Source organism: Podarcis muralis, chromosome 3 (genome assembly GCF_964188315.1).
Source record: "Podarcis muralis chromosome 3, rPodMur119.hap1.1, whole genome shotgun sequence".
In the NCBI taxonomy this organism is placed as follows: Eukaryota; Metazoa; Chordata; class Lepidosauria; order Squamata; family Lacertidae; genus Podarcis; species Podarcis muralis.
In genome coordinates this window covers 502,793-524,721 of record NC_135657.1, presented here as the reverse complement: position 1 = coordinate 524,721, position 21,929 = coordinate 502,793, and the positions used below count along the sequence as shown (strand labels likewise).

Sequence of the window (21,929 nt, the reverse complement as noted above, 5' to 3'; positions counted from 1 at the left end):
ACTTGTATGCCGCCTTTCCATCAAAGATCCCAGGGCGGCTCACAACAGAAAAGCTCCTGGGCCCGTCCTCGTCTTCTCTCTCAGCCCGACCTCCCTTTGCAGGGGGGCTGCGAGGATCAAGTGAGGGCGAGGATCTGGGAGATCAGGGTTCGAATCCCCGCTCACTGAGAGAGAGAGACCTGGCCATTGAAACTGGGCAGCCGGGTTATTAAAATTAATAATAATAATAATAATTCTTCACAGGGCCGTTGTAGGGATTAATTGAGGAGAGGGGGAACCGTGTGACCACTTCCAGCTCCAAGGACATAAAAGGAAGGAAGCTGCCGAGAGAGGAGCCCCTCCCGGCGATTCCCGACCCAGGGGAGGAAGATCGGTCTCCTGCTTACAACCCCACCCCGCAAAAAGCGCTCGGCGCTGGGCGAGGCTCCTTCTTCAAGGCGCGTCCAGGAAGCCTGCCTTGCATTTGACTTCTTTGTTCCTTTGTGGGGCGACGCTGCTTCCCGCCATGGAAGGAAGGCTGTCTCCGCTTCGCAGCAAGGCCTTCTTGGCGGTGGCCCCTCTCCGCTGCTCGCTCGCTTCCTTGTAATTCCCGCACGACCTTCTCGTTCTGCCGGCGCTGACGCAGAGCGATCCCCTGCTCCAAGGCTGGGGGGGGGGCGCATCTGGCGGCCCTCTGGGGTGTGCGGTGCCAGAGGGCCCGCCAAACCCAGGGATCTCCTTAAACCGTCATATGGGATCCTTATAATATAGCATATATATCTCATGTATAGTTTCTGTTGTTATTATTATTATTATTTAGATGTCTTCGTGGCTTTACTTGTGGAAATGACTCAGAGCGACTCGCAGATACCACAGAAAGACTAAAACCAATTAAAACAAAACCGCATCTTGATAAATAAAAGGCAGGTGTCGTCATGTATACACGTATATTGATGCATTTGGTATGTATTATGTAGCATAACTTCATTGTACGATCATTTCTTTTCGGTTAGTTTTGGTTTTTTTCTCTGGAAGCGTGCATCATATTTAATTAAATTTCTTATCATAATGTTTCATCTTTGATCAGATGGTTTGTAATTGGATATTTTTTGGTGGGGGAACAAGCCGCCTTTTGCACCAGGCATCACCCTGGACGGGGGCAGAGACCCCCCCCCCCTTTCTCTTTTTGGCCCTTCCTCTCTCTCCCTTCCTCTTTCGCGAGGGGGCGCGTGCTTCGTGGCCGAAGGAGGCCTTAGCCTCGCCTACCTCGCAAGGTTGTTGTGAAGGCAAAGTGTGCATACAGGTAAGTATATGGTGAAATGATTTCTAGTGCCTTTTTCTTGGTCTGCGTTTTGGTTTTACGCGTTGGCGCAGCGGAGGAGGGACATTGCCGGCTGGGAGAAATGGCAGGTTGAGGGTATGTGGCTGGGAAATCTTGCCCCAGGACAGCCCTGTAAGGTAGTCCGCTGACAGCATTGCAGTTCGGAGATGGCATTAGACTCTCCCGCCAGAAAGAAAGCCGCCCGAAACACGGCTCCCTTTGCAGCGCATGGGCGTCTCCTTAAAGTGCCCCCCCCCCGCAAGCTCAGGGGAGAGCTCCTCCTCGCGCGGGCCAGGAATGGGTTAAGTCGCAGGAACAAGCGAGCAGAAATAAATGGAGAATGCGACGGAGAAAGGGCAACGCTATAGGAACCTGCGCATTTTAACCTTGCTGAAATCACCAGATTGTTCAGGGTCCTGGAATAAAGAGCTCCGAAAGGACCTTTCCAAACTGAGCGAACGGGCGTTAAAAAGTCCAAAGCAATTCAGTATAAACAAGTGTAAAGTGTTGCATGTCGGAGTAAATATTTTTTTATTAATTAAATGTAATGTGCTTAATTTCACCTCTACAGAGCCTGACCTGGCGGTGGGTGGAGAGGAAGGACACTTGCTTAACAGCTGTGAAAAAGGCCAGCGCCCTGCTCGGAATCACGAGGAAAGGAGTTGGAAATCAGATATTGTGCTAACAGTGCCGTTTATACCAGTCTGTGGTGTGGACACGTTGGGGTGCTGTGGGCGGTTCTGGTCGCCTCACTTCAAAGAGGATATCGGAGACCCGGAAAAGACTCAGCAATCAAAATGTTCCAGGGGGTCACGGAGAGATTTGCCGCGTTTGGGACTTTTTGTTGTTGTTGTTTAGTCGTTGAGTCCTGTCCGCCTCTTCGTGACCCCCTGGACCAGAGCACGCCAAGCACTCCTGTCTTCCACTGCCTCCCTCATGTTTAAACAAAAAAAATTCCTTCCAGTAGCACCTTATGTTTGTAGCTTCCCTCATGTTTGTAGCTTCGAGGACACCGTCCCACCATCTCGTCCTCCGTCGTCCCCTTCTCCTTGTGCCCTCCATCTTTCCCAACATCAGGGTCTTTCCCAGGGAGTCTTCTCTTCTCATGAGGTGGCCAAAGTCTTGGAGCCTCAGCTTCAGGATCTGTCCTTCCAGTGAGCACTCAGGGCTGATTTCCTTCAGAATGGAGAGGTTTGATCTTCTTGCAGTCCATGGGACTCTCAAGAGTCTCCTCCAGCACCAGAATTCAAAAGCATCCATTCTTCGGCCATCAGCCTTCTTGATGGTCCAGCTCTCACTTCCATACATCACTACTGGGAAAACCATGGCTTTAACTATACGGACCTTTGTTGGCAAGGTGATGGGACTTTTTAGCTTAGGGAAAAGCGGTGTCAGAGGCGACATGATAGGAGTTTATCAGATCCTGCAGTGTGAGAAAGAGGAGGGAGCGGGTAGCCAGGATTTTTGTTAGGGGGAGCAGAACCTGCTTGATTGGTCAGTTAGTTAAGTATTCCTATTGTTTTACATGATGGGGGGGGGGGGGGGAGATGCCCCCATGTTGGTGGGTTTGGATCTGGAGAGGAGCCCTCCGAGAGAGCGGGCGTCCGGCCAGGGACTCAAAGACCGGAGACTCGCGACTGGGACGACAGAATCACTCGATAGAGATATCTAGATATAATCGAATTTTATTGTTTTTCAGCATCAATGAAAAACTCCACACAGATACATTGGATCCCTGGATTTTCTTAATAGACGACGCTTCAGCCAAATAGAAATGGTTACTTCCCATCTGGAAATATTAATACTATCAACTCCGAAGAAAAAGGCGGAGCAGCAGCCAGGAGACTTCGGGAATAATAATAATAATAATAATAATAATAATAATAATAATAATAATAATAATAATAATAAATTTATTTATATCCCGCCCTCCCCAGCCGAAGCTGGGCTCAGGGCGGCTAACAACAATCAAAATAATCCGACATTCTAAAACATTCATTATAAAAGTAATTAAATCAAATTAAAATCAAATTAATGGCAACCATCAAGCCAAATTCTGTGCAGATTGCCGATTGCCAGAGGAGGGGGTCAGGCTGCGCCCTGACCAAAGGCCTGGTGGAACAGCTCTGTCTTGCAGAATCTGGGCGGCAGGAGAGTCCCCTCGCTTTCGGGTTCCTGCGCCAGGTGCAGGCGGGTCCTCTTCCCACTTCCGCGGCCCACGGAGAAGCATCTCTCCCCGTCTCCTCGCATTTTGAAATCCCTCTTATTTATTTCCTAAGATTTATATACCGCTCGACTGTTTAAAGAGCCTTTTACAAAATCTGTAAAACAAAACCAAAATGTTAATAGTGATGCGCATTGACCCCGTTGCCTACAGAGAAGCGAAGGGGCTTGAAGGTGAAAAGGTTTGTGTGAGATAAGGGGGGGGGCGATTCTGAAGGGCACCAGGAACCAGCTTCAATTTCCTCACCTTCGCAGGTAAACCTCAAGCGCATTATCCGAGGGTCCATAATCGAGATGGGGGAGCAGCGCCAAGGAAGCACTGCACGGCCGCTCGGAGTCTCGCTCCACGGGTGTGGCACCCCCACAAAAAATAATATTGAACACCAACCGGTGTTTTCATTTGCGACAAGGACAGCAGCTCGTGGCAGAGCGGGCTCTTGGTTTAAAACATTACGGCTTCAGAAGACAAAGGCAAGGGCCGCCCTTCATCTCCACTCCGCCTCTCTCTGCCCACCGGCGGCGACCCGTCCTTCCTGCCCTGCCCCGCTCCTCCGGAATGCAGGATTGCCAGGTCTCCCCGACGGAGGGGCGGAGAGAGAGACCCCCGCCAGGGCCTTGGCACCGGTTCGCAGCCCCCCACCTTCTTTCCTTTGCGTCCTGCGGGGCGCCGCAGCGACTTTCCCCGCACCGAACTGGAAAGGAGACTCGGAGTCCGCGGCGCCGTCTAGCAGCGCCGGGAACCCGCCTCTCGGGGCTTTTCCCCGCGGCCTTTCTTCTCCAGCAAGGCGTCCAGCCGGCCATCGGCGCCGGTAAAAACGTCCCGCGGCGCATAGGCCTCCTTTGGGGCAAAACGCACACGGGCCCCATAAAGGAAGGCCGGGAAGGAGGCGCCTCGTTCGCCCCTCCTTGGGCAAAACCCCAGCGCCGGTTCCAATAAAAAATCCAGCCGCCCCCTTAGAAAAGTCCGCCTCCCCCCCCGTCCCCCGAGCCCCACGGAAAGATGTCGAGAGGCGTCCTCATTTCTGCGGAGCCTCAAGATGGACGGGGAGATTTGGGGGGCAGCCGCAGTGCCCCCCCCCCGCCCGGGCTCTGGACTGCAGATTTCTTTTGCCCCCTCCCGGAGAGGGGCTTCAGGTGTGCAGGCATCCAAAGGACGCGCCTCCCCTGCGGTCTCCCATCCCTTCCTCCCTCCGGCTTCCCTGACGCCTCACAGGGAAAAACAAAGAAACGAAATTGGGCCGCGCAGAGGGTTTGGCCCGGGAGAAATGGATTCGGACGGGCGACCGCATTTTTCCAACCTCGGAGCCCCCTCAGGAAGAGCGGGGCGAGGCTGGCAGAGGGCAGAACAAGCTCCGTTTCCTGGGCGGGAAGAAGCGCGCCCGGGATCGAGCGAAAACGATCCAAGCAGTGCCGGGATCTAGGCAGCCTTGTCGGGTAAGATAGGAAGAAAGTGGGGGAGCCTGACGGGCCCCGCCGGTCCACGGGCTGAGACTCTCTGTTGGGGGGTCATTGTGCGGGGGGGGGGGCTGCCGGGCCCCGGATTGGGGGACCGACTTAGGCCCAAATCCGGCTGCCTCTTCCCCCTGCGCTGGAGGGAGCAATCCCGCCTGCCGCACAATGGATCTGCCGCGGGGCTCTCCTGAGATCCCTTCTCCGGCAGAAGATCTCCAATGGTCCCTGCCTGTCCCCTTGGGAGGAGAGACCCTTTTCTTTGGGCCCCCATCATCACCTCCATCACCGTTTCATTGGATAGCCATCAATATCGATCCTGCGAGGCGAAGAAAGCGCTCCGACTCAGCCCCGCGGCGCCTCCCGCGCGCCCGTCCAGGCGGAACCGGCTCGCTCCGCGCGCGGCGTCTCTCGCCGGTCTCTTCCCGCAGCTCCGCCCCGCCGACGGACGGGGGCTGCGGTCCGGCCCCGTTCTTCTTGGCTGGGCCGGGGAGACATCGCCTGCGAAGCGCCTTTCCTGGCCTCCCAGCCCGGAGCCGAGCTGCGGGCCACCCCCTCGGGCCTGGCGAGCTCTCCCCGGGTTCGACGCCCAGACACAACGGAGCGCCGAGCCAGAGGATCGCCCAGGCGCCTTCCCACCTCCGGGGATCCAGGCGAAGCAGCAGGGAGCAGCGTCTCGGGAGACCCGGCGCCATCGGGCATCTCCTGCGCTCGGCGCTGCGCCTGCCTCCTTCCCGGGCGCCACGACGGCGCGGCAGTGAAGAGGCAAGGCAGGGGCGTCCGAATGCGCATCTTCCCGCGGCCCGCAGGGGGCGGGGCCTGTGGCTAGGGGCGGGGCCTTCCTCCGCCTGCCCGCCCACCGGGGGTTGCCTCTGCTTGGACCTCTCGACGGCGCCGGCAGCGGCGGCTGCAGCAACAGGACGCGGAGTCTCCTGAGAGCACATGGAGAGTGCCCGGCGCGCCTCTGCCTGAGGCCGAGGCCCGAGCGCCGCAGCCCGGGGGTTTCTCCTTTTCTGGAGGCGATGGAGCCCCCCTCGGGTGACGGCAGGGACCCTTCGGAGAGCGCTCGCCTGGTGGGCAGCCGCAGTAGCAGCAGCTCCAGCAGCGTCCGCCTCAAGAGGTAAGGGGGTCCCCCGCCTCCCCACGCGCAGAAGCCCCTTCCTCTCCTCCACCGGGATCCTCCGGAGACTCCGCCAGGCGCTCCCCTGACCCACTCGAAGACCCCTCTGAGATGGCCCCTGGCTGCCTTTTTCCGCACAAGCGACCTGAGGTTTTTAATCTTCCACGCTCCTGGCGAGCGAAGTGGCGTTTGGTCGCCCGCACTCCCCGGACAGCCAGGGACCCCCGCCGCCTCCTCCCCTCCCTGCCCAGTCCCCCGCCCCCCACCCGGCAGGTTCCCCGCCTTGCCTCCCCTGCTCGGGAATCCCCGCATTTTCTGGGGAATTTCCTGTTTGTTGCGAGGGGGTCGGCTAGAGGGGGTCCCCTTGTGCCGCTCCTCCACCTCCTCCTTCCGGGGCATCCTTGGATTCCTGCCCGCCCCCCCCCCGACGGCTCTCGGGGAATTCCACGGCAGTGGGACGTGAGCGGCGGGAGGGAGAGGCGCAAAAGGGGGGGAAGCGGGAATCGTGGAGGTGGGGGGGGGGGTCTCCTTCCCAGTTCCTTGCGGGGCATCTTTCGCTTCTGCCTTCGCTCTGCTGCCGGTGTCAAGCGTTTCAGTTCTTACTGGGGGGGGAGGCGGGGGTCCCTCTCGCCCCTCGCCGGAGGTGGGCGCTCCCTGCTCCCGGAGAGCCCCCAGGAGCCTTTCCTTGCGGCGTCTGCATTGACACCCCTCCCTCACCCGTCACGTCTGGGCTGCTGCACCAAAGGCAGGGAGTCTCAATAGAGTTAGTAGCCGGAGAACCCCTCTCTGCTCCCCCCCCAAGACCCACGTCGGGGTCGCCTTGCCTGCGCAAGATGCTGGAAACCTCGCAGCTCCAGGGCCCGCTCGGGGGGCAGCCAGTCAGCCAAGCCCCACTGCCCGAGGGGGAGAAACAGGCTCTCCAAACATCGCTGAGGAGGCCCGTCGGCCTTTCGCCTGTCCGAGAGGGCGCCTCATGGACGGGCCGGCGGTCAGCCGCTAGTGATGGCGTTGCATCTTGGGGGGAGCAGGGCAGCTGTGGCTGGAAAGAGCCCCCCGAGGAGGGGGTGGGGTGTGCCTGGCCCTCGCTGCCAGCCCACGAGGCGCTTCCTGTGCCGTCGAGCCTGCCTCCTTGGCACGCGCCAGCCTGTTTTCTATGGCCCCATCTGCCTCCAGAAGGCTCTGCCGGGTGCCAGGGAGGGACAGCTGAGCGGTGGGCTGGCGAAATCTGCGCTGGGGGAGCGTGGCTGCCTCGTTTTCCGGGGCTTGCATTTGAGGAGAGGGGGGGCGCACACATGGAGGGCAGGCTCCCCATCCCTGTGCAGACAGCCCCTAACCCAGCTCCCCCCCCCCCGCCGTCCTCCCGAGCAGCCTGGCCAAGGAAAGGCGCCTTGAAGGTCACTGAGGTCAACGGCAAGGACAGGTGCCTGGAGGCTGAGATGCTGCCGGGGGGGGGGGGGAGGCCGCCTCCCCTGGAATCCAGCCCAGCCTGTCTGGAGCCCTGGAAGCGTTGCGGCAACCCCTGACGAATGCCTGCCTGTCACGGTTTCAGCCAACACGCTCGGACCAAGCTCCAGCTGCTATTTTGTGTGGGAATGTTGACATTCTGCCCTGCGAGGTTGGCTGCCTGCGGGAAGGGCTGGGGCGCAGGACTCACCTTGCATTGGGGCTGCCATGGGGAAGAACAGTTCGAGAGGGGAACTGCCCTGCTTCCAAGACTGCCTTTTAACTTGTGCTGACCTCCCATCAGCTGCTAGACCGATGCTCCTCAGGTCTCCGGCCGCATGTTCTCCTTCTCCATCCTGAGAGGAGACCTCTAGGGTGGATCTCTCAGCCTCTGAGAAGCAAGAGGGAGCCGGGCTCATTGCTTCTTCTTAGTTAAAATGAGAGTTTTTCCTGTCAAGTTAGTATTTCCCACCATAAATCGAGAGTTCTTGTATCCCTAAACTCAGTGTGAGTAAATCCAGGGGAAAGTGTGAAATATCCTCCAACAGGGAAACTGAGTAAGAGGAAGTCGTGGGGGAGGGGTGACATAGCTGAACAGGAAGGAGGTGGATGAGGTACAAGTAAAACATTTCTACCTTCTCTCCCCTCCCTCCCCGATCTCTCTGGGTACCCCGAGCCTTTCTGTCTTTTGTGGGCGGGTGGGGCCAATGCTTGGAGCGCGCAGGGGATGAATTCTGTTGTTAAAGATGAAATGACCACACAAACAGAAGAACAAGCCCTGCTGAGGCTGAGTCAGCAGGGCTTCCGCCCGATCTCACCAACCTATTGGTTGAGAGTGACAAGAAGCTGATAGAGGTGATCCAGTTGACAAAGTGCACGTGGGATCTCAACAATATACCTCGCCCATGACTCCTGAGTAGGCTCAGCAGTCAGGGAGTAAGAGGGTATTCCTCGTGTGGATCAGGAATGGATTCAGTAGCAGGAAGCAGAGAGCAGGAACAATGGAGGGATGGAGAAAGTGGCGTCGTCCCACCCACCCCCGGATCCTCTTGGGACCGGATCCTATTGGCATCCTTCGCTGAGGATACCGAATTTCTCCGGGTCCTGAAAACAAAAAGAGATTGTGAAGAGCTCTAAAAGGATTTCTCCCAACAAAGCGAGTGGGCGTTAAAATGCCAAATGCATTTCAGTGGAAACCAGTGTAAAATGATATATGTCAGGACAAAATAAATGATGATGATTTCACACTCACACACACATTTTGGGGTCCAGCGAGAGCTCAGGGAAGATGCCAGCCCAAGGTGCTGAAAAAGGCGAGTGGGAAGACTGGGGTCCTGCTCTGGCTGCCTCCCCTCAAAAGGGATATTGCAGAGCTGGAGAAGGTTCAGAAAAGGGCAGCCCCAATTGTCCAGGGTCTGGAGCGAGGAGAAGTTGCCGGGTTGGCCTTGGAGGCAGCGGTGCTTCTGAATACCCGCTGCTGCTTCACCAGGACCGGAGAGCGCTGCTTTGGGGCCCGGGGCCCGCTTGCCGGTTTCCCATCCTCCCAGTGGCGTAGCGTGGGTTGTCAGCACCCGGGGCAAGGCAAGTAATTTGCGCCCCCTAACCCGTGGATTTGCGCCCCCTAACCCGTGGATTTGCCCTAACCCCAAATGTTGCGCCCGGTGCGGCCGGCCCCCCCCTGCACCCCCCACGCTACGCCACTGCATCCTCCCTTTCTTACCTGGGGGGCCACTGTGAGAAGAGGGTACTGGGGCTCATGGGCCGTTGGTCTGATCCAGGCTCTTTTTATGTCCCCCCCCCCCAATTTCTGGCCTTCGGAGGTCGTGCTTCCGCGTCCCCTAGGCTTCCTTTGGTCTTTTCCTGGCTGGGGGCACCCCCAAATTCGAGTGGGATGGGGGCACCGCTCTCTCGCTCCCCATCGCTTTTTCCTCTCGAGGCCTCGACGGGATCCCCGCCCTTTCTCCCTTCCTGTTCCTCCCACAGCCTCGAGGGCTCCGCCACGGACTCCTTGCGCCTCCCGGCCGAGCGAGAGAACCCCGCCACCCCGGCGCGGTTTCCTCCCTCCAAGACCGGCTGCGATGTCCTGGGAAGAGCAGCGGGGCGGCCCCGCCAATGGCTCCAGCCCCGGCTCTGGAGTTCCTGTCTCAGCCCAGGGTCCCGTCGAGTCGGTCTGAATTCAGCAAGGGGGCGTCTGAGCCGCAGAAAGGAAAACACGCGCGTTCACACAAACTTGAAACACGGACACGCATGTTCTCGATGGAGTCTCTTGCTCCAGCTTGTGCGTATAGACGAGAAGGAAAAGCCTCCCCGCCCCCAATGTCTGGACTGCATGAGCTACGCTCCCTGGATCGGGGCCCTGCTCAGACGAGGCGCAGCGCCCCTCGACGGCTCCTTTCTCTCTTTCTCCCGCCTGCGGGAGCCAGTCTTTGCGGGGGGAGGCGGGAGAAGGAGAAAGGATTTTGCGGGGGCAAGTGATGGAGAGAAGAGCAGCAGCAGCCGTCCGTGGGTGGGAGGGGGCGGAGGGACCACGTGATACTGCTCTGCAGGGGAGGGGGGAGCCGCTTGGGAGGCTCCCAGGCGTGAGATAATCGAGGAGAGAAAGGCCTGCAAACTCGGGGGGGGGGGGGGACGGGGGACGGACGGACACGAATGGAGGATAATTCTTCCTGAGTTTTTCATGGCAGGCATTCCATATCCACCAACATAGGGACATCTAATAATAATAATAATAATAATAATAATAATAATAATCCCTGCCCATCTGACTGGGTTGCCCCAGCCATTCTGGGTGGATTCCAACATATGTAAAAACATAGTAAAACATAACTAAACATTAAAAAAACCAACAACTTTATAGTTACTTCTCCCCTTGGCTTTGGGGCAGCAGAACTCCATTTCTCCATTTCTCCACATTTCTCTGATGAAAATAGGGATGTCCTAAGGGAAAGTAAGACATTCCAGAATCAAATCAGAAACCGGGACAGCTTGTGCAAATCTAGGACTGTTCCTGGGAAACAGGGGCGAGCAAAGGGAACTCCCTTGATGCAGCAGACATAAAGTCATCAGGTGCAGTGGGAGAAATGGACGCTGGACCAGTCAGGTTTGTGTCGGGCGTGCCCTCGGCCTGAACCCCCCCGGGGGGCCCTTGAGATATTTCAAAGGACGACTCCAGTGCAGGTTTCCATGCCACCCGGAAGAGGGGGAGATTCTCCGCCGCCCGGCCGGCCATGGCTTCTCTACCCTGAGACCACCTGTTGCTAACAGATCAGCACTTCTGACCTTCCTCTTTTTAGTCTCCCTATTTGGAAAAAAGCAGGTTTTCATAAGAATATGGCCCAGCCGATTCTCTCCCATGCCAGGATTCTGCCCTCTGGCTTTCTGGGCTGCCTCCTTCCTGCAAGCCCAGCACCCGCGAGCTCGGCTCCTGGGCCCAGCTGCCTCCCCCAATGGGTCCTTCTGGCAGCAAGGCAGCCACCGTGGCCAAACCTGTCCAGGGGCATCACAGTTCTCCAGCTCCTGCCAGGCGGAAGATGATTAAATCTCCCCGCAGCCCCAGGAGACGAGCCACAGTCGCGGAGCCGGCTCGGCTATTCATTCCCTCCCCAGCGAGGCTCTTGGGAGCACTTGACACGCATCTGTCTGGTCAGGCCAGGCGCTGACAAAAGACCTCGCCTTGCTCCAGCGGGGTGTGAGGGGCATGGCAGGGGCGGCCAAAGCCAGAAGAGGAGCATTCTTCGGCAAGAAAGCGCCCTTCATTCAGGGCTTGGTATTGACCTGTGTGGCGTCCCTGTGCAGCCTGGAATGCGCCCACTGCCCAGGATCCCCTGGGTGGATTAAAACAGAGACCTTGACAGATCAAGATGCATTTGCTTCCTTAGGAGACCAGCACTGGCATTTGGGTGTCTCTTTTACATCCCTTTCCTAATGACTCTGCATTGCAATGTAGGAATCACAGCTAGAGAATCTCAGGCAGATGGCCCTTCAAGGAAGGAGAGTCCACCACTTTCTGATATCATTGTTGTTGTTGTTTAGTCGTTTAGTCGTGTCCGCCTCTTCGTGACCCCCTGGACCAGAGCACGCCAGGCACTTCTGTCTTCCACTGCCTCCCGCAGTTCGGTCAAACTCATGCTGGTAGCTTCGAGAACACTGTCCCACCATCTCATCCTCTGTCATCCCCTTCTCCTTGCGCCCTCCATCTTTCCCAGCATCAGCGTCTTTTCCAGGGAGTCTTCTCTTCTCATGAGGTGGCCAAAGTCTTGGAGCCTCAGCTTCACGATCTGTCCTTCCAGTGAGCACTCAGGGCTGATTTCCTTCAGAATGGAGAGGTTTGATCTTCTTGCAGTCCATGGGACTCTCCAGAGTCTCCTCCAGCACCAGAATTCAAAAGCATCCATTCTTTGGCGATCAGCCTTCTTTATGGTCCAGCTCTCACTTCCATACATCACGACTGGGAAAACCAGGGCTTTATCATAGGATATCATAGGATCATAGAATTGTATAGTTTGACAGGTCATCTAGTCCAATCAGTTGCAATGCAAGAATCACAGCAAAAGACTCCCTGACCGGCAGCCAAGAAGGGAGAGTCCGCCGCCTTCCAAGCCCTCATCAAACAGCTCTGACCGTTAGAAAGTTCTTCCTACTGTTCAGTCGGAAATGGCTTTCTTGAAATTGGACTCCCTTGACATGGGCTGTCCCTTCCAGAGCAGGAGAAAACAAACTCTCTCCATCTTTAGATATCTGAAGATGGCTCAGGTCACCTCCTAGCCTCCTCTTTCCCCAGCTAAACATACCCAACTCTACACTGCTATTCATTTTTATCCTGAATCTGCAAAATTACTTCTAACTCCTTTGCTTTAGTTTGTGGGTAGACACCCAGTCTGTGATTTGTTCTGGTTCGTGTCGGGTGTTTGTTCCCATTTGTTTCATATTTTATTGGGTTGTATGCTTTACATAAAAATTAAAGATGTTAAATGGGGGGGGGGGAGTGACTCTACAAGGCAGCCGTGGGTGGCATGAGGAAGGAGGGGGCTAATTCTCTGTGTGCGTATTCTGTGGGGGTTGAGCAGGACTGAGGGGCTGCCCCTCCCTCATGTTCCGGCCTTCTCCCAGTCTGTTTGCAGGCACCCAGGAGGCCTTCCCCAGCCTCCCCCTGGAGAACGGGCATGCGGAAGTGCCCGGGGGCCTGGAGATGGAGCACCGCCTGGCCCCCCACTGCCACCAGGGGCCCTGCTCCCCCAGCCAGAGCCAGCTGAAGCTCCAGGCTCAGAGGAAGCTCAGCATCGCCTGCGGGGTCTGCTTCCTCTTCATGATCGGAGAGGTCATAGGTCAGTGGGGCTGGGAAGCGGTTCTGGGAGGGAGGTTCATGGATCACCAAGCCAGTGGCAGGCACCTCCATTGACCCGAGAGAGGCTCAGAGCCACAGAAAAGCTCTCTGGGATGCCAGGGGGGGTTCTCTTCTTTCTTCAAGGAACGACACACCTGTTGGGTGGGAGCGCAGATGGCCACCTGCTTTTCTCCTTCCAGGTGGATGGGGTCATCTGAGAGACAAAGGACCAGGCACCCAGGGAGCTTCCTCTGGGATATTATTGCAGTCAAGCCAACAAGTCATGTTTTGCCAGATGGGCACGTGAAGGGGCTGAGGCTCACAGAGCTTTTCCCGTAAAATTTGCTAGAGAGAACTCTGTGAGATCACTTCCCTTGTCTGTCTTGGCACGCTTCTTTCCTGCCTGGGGAGCCCTCTCTTTCTTCAAGCTGACCACACACACACACACCATTTGTTAATTTACATTTTATACTTGTGTAACTTAGATAGTAGTTATAAACCTGCCTTCATTTTGCTACTGTAATGGCTGCCTCAAGACTTAGATTATGTAAGTAAATACTACTTTTACTTCTTCACAAAACAATGTTGGTGTGATGGTTGTTTTTCAGGGGGTAAGACCAGGAAAATCGAGCCTGTCTTAAAGCATCCTGGATTATTGTTTCTAGAAATCCAACCTGCCTTAGCTTCCATGTTCAAAGCTGCAAAGGGTGGTACTCTGCTGATCTCACTCATGTGAGCAAAGAAGAAAAATAACTAAAAATATATATACCCTCTCCTGGTGCCTGAATCCACTTTGTGGCTGAGAGAGGATGTTTCAATTTTCATTTGATTCACATTTAGGTTATCTGTTTTGCAGTTATTTGCTGACTTTCCAAGGTCTCTTTCAAGGTGTTCATTAAGACAATGAGCAGGAATCAGTTGACAGCAAAGCGATTGACACAGCAAAAAACCCCTCAAAGGGCAGAGAAGATAAATCACGGAAGCAGCACTAGACTCAGCTCATCCTTACAAAGACCCAGGAAGTCTGCCTGAGAGGGGCTGAGAGGGTATCCTGGTTAGAGTCAGGGCCTCCCCCCCCCCCCAGTCCTTCACCCCTCCCTCCACAACACAGCTCTGCTTGCCTTTCAGGTGGGTACTTGGCTCACAGCCTGGCCATCATGACAGACGCAGCCCACCTGCTGACAGACATGGGCAGCATGGGTGTCAGCCTCTTCTCTCTCTGGGTCTCCACGCGCCCGGCCACCAAGATCATGAGCTTCGGCTGGCACCGCTCAGGTACCTCCAGATCCTCCACCCGGTTCCCACCTCGCCATGGGCATGAGGGGGCTCTCCCAACAGGCAGCCGAGGGTCACTGCTGCTGCTTCTGCCTCACCCGCTTCTCCCACTGCCCCTTCACCACCACAGACTTCAGCCCAAGAGGCCACCTGGGGGCTCTCAGCAATTGCACTGCGTCCCAGGAAAAGCAGGAAAGTCTTCATCAGGCAGTGCGGAAAGGAAGCCTTGGAGGGCCTGCCAAGCCGACTGGCCTCTGGGTGCCCCATTTGGGGTGCGGCGGCAGCAGCAGCAGCGAGATGCTTCTCCCATTACAGTTCAAAGGCTGGGGGGGGGTGACTCCCTCCCTCTCTCCTTCCCTTCTTGCTTCCCTCTGAAGTGGTGGCAGAACAGAGCCAGGCAGCCAAGGAGCCAGAGAGGCTCACAAATTGTTCCCTGAAAAAGGCAGAAGGCAAATGGATGGAGGATGAAAGAGAAGAAGAAATGGATTCAAATGGCCTCTTCAGCACTTGAAAGAGATCAAAGGGCTTTTTTGATGGCTTCCCCACAAAGTGAAAAACCCCCAGACTCTCCAAGGGGCCTTCCCTGCTCCCAGGGCTTGACTTGGCTGCCCCATAGCCTTTCTGCGCCTCTTCTCTGATCCTGCTGGGGGGGGGTCCATTTCCCCTCCTGCCCCCCACCCATCTTCTTCCTCCCTGCTGCCCATTTTGTGGGGAGCTGAAATATCTCCCTGCAGGAGTCAATCATGTCCTATTCTGGCTGCAGGGTACCATCCAGGCATTGCCAAACTACAAATCCCACCCACCTCTGGCTACCAGCCCTGCTTGCTGGGGCTGATGGGAGTTGTAGTTCAGGAACACCTGTTGGGCCAAAGGTTCCCCACCCTGCTCTTTATTCAACAGACCTCGGAGTGGTGTTTCAGCTTCCTGCCAACCTCATGAGGTAGGATAGGGTCAGAATGGGAGGTGGGCTAAGTCATGAACCTGGCAGCAGCAGCAGGTCTCCCTGGCCCAATGCCAGCCTTCTTGTCCTCTCGGGACAGGGCAAAGGACTCCTCTGGGAACTGGCCTTGGGGACAAGCAGGCAGGTCTGAGAGACCCAGGAACATCTCCCAACCTGCAATCCGGGTTCGGGTTCCAGGCAGCCTCAGGGGAAAGGCCCAGAGCCAGCCTTGGTGCTCCCCAACTTGGAGGGAGGGCACAGGGCTACTTTGGCAAGGCACCCCTGACTGGCATCTCCCTCTCTCCCCCCAACTCCCTCCCCCCCAGAGACGCTGGGCGCCTTGGCCTCGGTCCTCTCCATCTGGATCGTCACGGGAGTGCTGGTCTACCTGGCCTCGGCCCGCATCATCAGCAATGACTACGAGATCGAAGCCTCCGCCATGCTGGGCACCTCGGCCTGCGCTGTGGGCGTGAATATCATGTGAGGCCTGGCGCGGGGCATTGAGGGAGGCGGAGGGCGGATTCTCAGGCACAACACACTCCCATTGTCAGGGGCTGCCTCTGGTCAGTTCATTTAATTATAGCCCAAGCCCACACCATGCAGGAATCACAGCTAAGGAATCCCTGCCAGGTAGCCAGCCAACCACTGCTCACAAACCTCCATAGTATCACAGAATGGTAGAGTTGGAAGGGACCCCAGGGGTCATCTAGTCCAACCCCCTGCAATGCAGGAATCACCGCTAAAGCATCCCTGACAGATGGCCATCCAACCTCTGCTTAGCCACCTCCAAGGAAGGAGAGCCCACAACCCCCCGAAGGAGACCATTCCACTGTAGAACAGCTCTTACTGTCAGAAAGTTCTTCCTGATGTTGATTTGGAATCTCCATTCTTGTCACTTGAAGCCATGGGTTCGAGTCCTCCCCTCCGGCGCAGGGGGAAACAGGCTCGCTCCGTTGTCCACATGGCAGCCCTTAAGATCTTTGCAGAAGGCAGCATTCTGCCCACAAGCAGGGCCCAAGAGCTGTGGTGGGCAAGAGGCTGCTGAGGTGGACGGCATACCCTCCAACATTTCTCTGATGAAAATAGGGACGTCCCATTCCATAATGATCATTTTAGTATTTGTACGCCACACATCTGACTGGGTTGCCCCAGCCACTCTGGGCAGCTTCCAACATATATAAAATCATAGTAGAACATTAACCATTAAAAAGACCCTTCCCTGTACAGGATTGCCTTCAGACGGCGTGGGGGTCAGATAATGGAATGGAAATAGGGATCCTAAGGAAAAGTGAGCCATTCCAGGATCAAATCAGAAACCAGGACGGCTTCTCTAAATCAGGAATGTCCCTGAAAAACACTTGGAGGGTCTGGGATGGGACCCCAATGGCTGCCTTGCCCTGGGAGGGGAAGGGTGTGGCCCCACCCCAAAGCCTCGGCTCATAGCTCTTGCCACCCCTCTCTGCAGCATGGCCTACCTTCTGCACCAGTCGGGCTCCCCCCACAGCCACGGGGTGAGCACGGGGGGCTACGAGCGGATTGGGGAGAGCCCCTGCGGTGCGCCTGCGGTGCCCACCCACAGCAACACCAGCGTCCGGGCCGCCTTTGTGCACGTGGTGGGGGATCTGCTCCAGAGCATCGGGGTCTTCGTGGCTGCAACCGTCATCTACTTCAAGGTAGGGGGACCAGGCATCCTGCTCTGGATAGGGACCCAGAGCCTCCCTCCTTGAAGCGCTGTCTTGTTCCCATGGAATCATAGAATGGTAGAGTAGGAAGGGACATCCGAGGGTCATCTAGTCCAACCCCCTGCAATGCAGGAATCACAGCTGAAGAGATTTTCCTTTTTTTGCATTGACCAGCACCCATCGCAATTAAGAGGGACAGTGCATCAAATACAAACGATGCAGTAGATCAGTTTAAATTGCCAAATTAAAAAAGCAGCACAAATTAAGAATCAGAGCACCATGGGGGTTCTTATTTAAATATTTCCTGGTCCTGGCAAATGGTGGTGGAGCCAACCCTTAACGTACACCCTGCCAACTCGCCAGGAGGCCTGTCTGCGGCCCAAGAGGTCCTCTTCCCCCTGAATGTCCAGGCAAACCGGCTTCCCTGCAGCTTCCACTCGCTGGGTCCAGTTCCCCCTGCTGGAACCACAGAGAGCGAGGCAGATGCATCTCTGGCGCCAGAGATCTTGGAAGGCTAGTCCCCCTCCCCTTATTAGACTTAATTCATTAACAAAATGTACATACCAAAGCAACTATCGGGTTGGATCCAAAGTAGCGCTGAGGAGCGTGTCACACCCGTGCAAGGATTTCTGCCTGGGGAATGGGGCTGCCCCCTAAATCTGTCCTAGGGGTCCTCTGTGTCAGAGCAGGGATCTTGTCTGTGTCTATCCCTGCCTCTCCTCCTCCTCCTCTGCTTTGCAGCCCCAGTACAAGATTGCAGACCCCATCAGCACTTTCCTCTTCTCGGTCTTTGTGGTGGGCTCCACTGTGACCATCCTCCGTGACGTCTTCCGGGTGCTCATGGAAGGTGAGTTCCAACCCCGACCCTCTCGGGTCAAACGAGGCCACCTCCTTAACCGGCTAAGGGAAGTCTGAGGAATAAAATCCTGGCGCAATTCCAGCCGGACCTCCTTGTCCCTTCCCTGCCCCAGGCCTGGGGATGCTCAGGGCACTGGTTGCAAAGCCAACATCAGAGGGGGCCCAAGACCACCCAAAAGCCAGCAGGGAAGCAGGAGGGGCAGGAAGGGGCCGGGGAAAGGCATAGGGGAAGAGGCAGGGGCCAAGTCCCTCTGCAAGTGACTGGCTCAGCCTTGGCACGAGGCACCTTTAGACTCCAGGCGTAAAGGCAAATCGCCCAGGGAGCATCCGTCTCCAAGATTCTGCAACAGGAGACTCACACAGCCAAGGCTGGCACTGGGGCAGCTCACCTGACCCTCTGGGTATGGCTGAACTCCAACTTCCATCAGCCCAGCCAGTCAGGGATGATGGGAGTTGTATTCCAGCAACCTCCAGAGGGCACTGCTTGCCAAGCCCTGAGTCATCCTGCTGCTGATCTGCCATGGATGCCGGGCTGCATCTTCCAAGATGTCCCTCCAAGAAGGCCTTGCGGCACATCCTCCACTCCAAACAGGTGTGCTCCTGGTCAGGGTTCCTGATGGACAGCCTTGCTCAGGGGCAGATCTGCTGTGAAACTAAGGAGCTTCAGGGCCCCTCGTCCCAGAGGAGCCCCAGAAGTGACTTGAGTCCACATGGCTTCAAAACATTGGGTCTTGTAGACACAATTGGATTCACATAATTTGATTACTTTTTGTTGCATGCATTTCAACAATTCCAAAGAGTCAGTAGCACCGATCTTTCAAAGGTGGGGTGATCAGTTGTGGAACAGACCCACTGAAGAGGATAGGGGCTACCCAGACCTTGTTGCTGGTTGCAAAGGGGTCCCCAGGACAGTTTGAGCTTCAGGGCCCCCCAAAATGTTGGTCCACCACTGGTCTGGAGCCTGCAACTGGCAGCCCAGCTTACCTCTCCTGGCACCCGCTGTAGCGTTCCCAAAGCAAGGAAGGATTGGACTCTGATTAATAAAATACACACGAGGCTTGACCAGCAAGACTCTGGGAGGAAGTGCCAATAATAATCCGTCCACCCCTCAGCCCAGGTCGTTTTATTCACAAAGAACTTTTTACACAGTGTTCGTAAGAACCAATCAGGTTTCCTCTGAGCATTTCAGATTTCCTTTGAGCACGTGGGGACAAAGTTAAAGTTAAAACTACAAAGAGCTAATTTGAGCATGTATATGTAGTTCAGAGTAAATAAAATAGGAAACAAGGAGGAATGCTTTTAGGAAACTCCGGAGGTCATAATCAGGAGAGGAAGGATGGCAGTATTTACCATCTCCTTGTGAACTCTCTTCCTGGCCCTTAAGATCCACCTAAAGATTCACAAACTACATCCAAGTAACCTACTATCTTTATGTACTGAGGATGCCTGATGAAGCAACTGGCCTGTGTTTTAGAAGGCTTATAGGTGCCTGTCAGGCGTAGAGAAAGCAAATGGCAGAGGTGCAGAGGCCTGTGAGATTCAATCAGAAACTATTGTCAAGGACTCGAACCCAGTCAACGCAATGCCTTCATCAAGGACACAATGGGTTGCTCCATTTTTCATAATTCCTCATAGCAATCCCACCTGACCCCCGCACTCTGGATATTTGCACCCCTACACCCGCCTTGTCTGCCAGTGGCCGCATGGCATAGCATGGGTTGCCAGAGCCCAGGGTTTTGCGTTGTCTAGAGAGCTCACTTCCTGGTTCACATGGAGAAGCCGTCTTCATCTGAGTCCACTTGTGGAAGCCCATGGCTGTTTTAAGGCTGCATTGGGTGTTGAAATTTTTCACGCCCTAACCATTTTTTGCCCGGGGCAACTGGCCTGGTGACCCCGCACCCCACTACACTACTGAGTGACCATCTCCAGCAGGAGGTGCCCCTCCCTTGCTCTGCTCCAAGGTATGCCAGTCAGGAAGGGAGATGGCACCACATCTGCTCCTCCGAGGGTGGGAGCTGGGGGTTTGGAGGGACCCCGGGCAAGTCTGTTACCACCCTGCCTCCCTCTCTTCCAGGGTCTCCGCGGGGCGTGGAGTTCAAAGCCGTGAAGGAAGTGCTGCTGTCCGTCAAGGGCGTGAAGGGGGCTCACAACCTCCACCTCTGGGCCTTGACCCTCAGCCATCACGTGGTGGCTGTGCACCTAGCAATTGGTGAGCAATCCCACCCCACCCTGGCTCTGAGTGCCCGGGACCCCCTGAGGAAATCCAGCAGCCCCCGAGAGGGCAAAAGCCCCAGGCGATGGGGGAGGGGACTGTACCACCTCCGACTGCATTTCAGGATGCTACCCTGAGTTTAAAATGCCTCAAAAGCAAAACACATCTATCCAGGACAAAAATCCATTGGTATCGCTGGGAATGTTATCTATTCACTTACAGGCATTTCATAAGCTACTTGATATTTTAAAAACTCAAAGTCGTGCACCACTTTAAAAAGTTTCATTAAAAGAAAAATGCAACATGGAACCAGTAAAACAGCAGCATAAAACCAGGAATCTGGGGAACTGACATAAACAAATAACAGGGCCCAATCTTATGGATCAGGAAAAGCCTAGGGGGGTGGGGAGGATGTCTTTAGAAGACCTCTACAGCAAAGGGCATCCCATAATACAGGGGCAATGGTGAAAAATGCCTGTTTTCAGGTCACCCCCCTATGATGTTCGGTAGGGTGTGATAGGAGTACAATTCCCCCAGGTGATGGAAGTGAGCTTAGCAGGTCTCTAAGGGGGCAGCTGGCCTTTTGGGAGACAAGAGTTGCTTTAAAAGTGAGCAATACCCGCCCCCCCCCAGGCTCCTGCCCCTCCCTGTAGAGAGGATCAGACCCATCCATGGAGGAGAGGGCTAGCAATGGCTGCAACCACAATGGCTATGCTGTCTCCGCAGTTGGACACCAGGGCTGGAAACCACAGGAGGGGAGTTGCTCTTGTGCTCAGATCCTGTTTGCTAGTTTCCCCTGATGGGCGCCTGGTTGGTCACTGTGGGAACAGGAGGCTGGGCCACTGGCCTGATCCAGCAAGCTCTTCTTTCGTTCTCATGGAGCCTCCAGGTGCAGAGGCAGTCTATCTCGATTCCCAGGTTCATAGAGGCATTTGGCCGCTGTGAGAACAGGATGCTGGGCTAGATGATCCTGCAAACGCCAAGCCTCTCCTTGGGTGTGGAGGGCAGGCAGAGGCTGGTGCAGCCTTTGCCCAGCTGACCCCTTTCTGGGTCTCTCCCCCTTGCAGACTCTGGTGCCGACATGGAGGCGGTGCTGCAAGAGGCCACCGCCGTCCTGCAGAGCAAGTTTGGCTTCGTCTCCTGCACCATCCAGGTGGAGCGCTACCTGGACGACATGGCCAGCTGCCGCCAGTGCCAGGACCCGCAGGACTGAGCCCAGCGCCGCCCCCTTGGTGCCCTCCAACTGCCAACCTCAGCCGGGAGGCGCTGGGAATCCCGGGGCCAGCAGGGGTGGCGGGGGGTGTGCGTTTCCTCTGGCCACCTCCACCGCCAGGGCCGCCTCAGCTGCCCAGCCAGAGGAGAGGAGGCTGAGCCCCTGCCCCTGCGCATCCTGTTCTTCTTCGTGTCACATTCCAGGCAGGCACGGGGGCCCCTCTGCTACTGCCCACCCCATTGCCTGCCTCAGTGTCTTTGGTGTGCAATGCAACCCAGCCCCCCAGGCGAGGCCTGCCATTCCTCGGTGTTTGCACGAGTGTGTTCCCTTTCCAGCAAGCTCCCTGCCGTGGAGTCGAGTCTGCAAGGCAGCCTATGAGTTTAAACAGCTGTACAGAATTGGGAGGGTCACCCCCCCCCCCCCGGTCATCCAGTCCAACGCCCTGCAGTGCAGGAATCCCAGCTGAAGCAGCCATGACAGACAAGGCCAGGAGGTCAAAAAGGACGCCATGGCAGGGAAGCAAACTCCTTGCTCACCAGTGGGGACCAAGCCATGGAGGGGGGAGCCCTGGGGGGCAGAAACCAGTTCCCCAGCCCTTCTGATCAGGAACGCCTCCGCTGCGAGGGGCCCACATGGAGAGGCCAGCCCCCCAGCCGCCCCTGGCCCAGCGACAACTAGGAAGTGCTGCTGCTGGGAGATCCCCCCCATGGAGGGGGCCAGCCCCGCCCTCCCCACACTCACGTGTCCTTGTGTCTGTGACCTTGTGGAGTTCACGTCTGTGTGTGTGTGTTTCGACCGTGTCGAGTGTCCAAGTGTTGTCTTAACTGAGTGCCCAGAGATTCCAATAAAGTGAGCTGCCTCAGCCCAACCTGCCAGTCTGTCTGCCAGTCC

The 21,929-nt window shown here is 56.3% G+C and overlaps 1 protein-coding gene and 1 long non-coding RNA gene across 2 annotated transcripts; one reads left to right on the top strand and one right to left on the bottom strand.

Annotated features, from left to right (window-relative positions):
* Window positions 1–2,969: 2,969 nt before the first annotated feature.
* LOC114595041 (uncharacterized) lies at window positions 2,970–9,206 on the bottom strand. Its single transcript, XR_003706145.2, has 2 exons — window positions 8,434–9,206; window positions 2,970–3,621 (listed from the first exon to the last, which is right to left on the bottom strand). It is a non-coding gene; the product is annotated as an uncharacterized LOC114595041 (long non-coding RNA).
* On the top strand, window positions 5,807–21,906 carry SLC30A3 (solute carrier family 30 member 3). The gene is made up of 8 exons (XM_028725388.2): window positions 5,807–6,092; window positions 12,645–12,859; window positions 13,987–14,133; window positions 15,400–15,553; window positions 16,539–16,746; window positions 17,497–17,602; window positions 19,688–19,822; window positions 20,893–21,906. Exons 1-8 carry the CDS (start codon window positions 5,995–5,997, stop codon window positions 21,036–21,038), a joined length of 1,209 nt encoding a protein of 402 aa, XP_028581221.1. The 5' UTR covers window positions 5,807–5,994; the 3' UTR covers window positions 21,039–21,906.
* Window positions 21,907–21,929: the final 23 nt, after the last annotated feature.

What these genes read in the sequence shown, in the direction of transcription:
- SLC30A3 (XM_028725388.2), top strand. Translation starts at nt 5,995, where the DNA reads ATGGAGCCCCCCTCGGGTGACGGCAGGGACCCTTCGGAGAGCGCTCGC. An exon ending in CTTCGGCTGGCACCGCTCAG is followed by an intron (nt 14,134 to 15,399) that starts GTACCTCCAGAT and finishes CCTCCCCCCCAG; the next exon opens with AGACGCTGGGCGCCTTGGCC. An exon ending in CTTCCGGGTGCTCATGGAAG is followed by an intron (nt 17,603 to 19,687) that starts GTGAGTTCCAAC and finishes CCTCTCTTCCAG; the next exon opens with GGTCTCCGCGGGGCGTGGAG.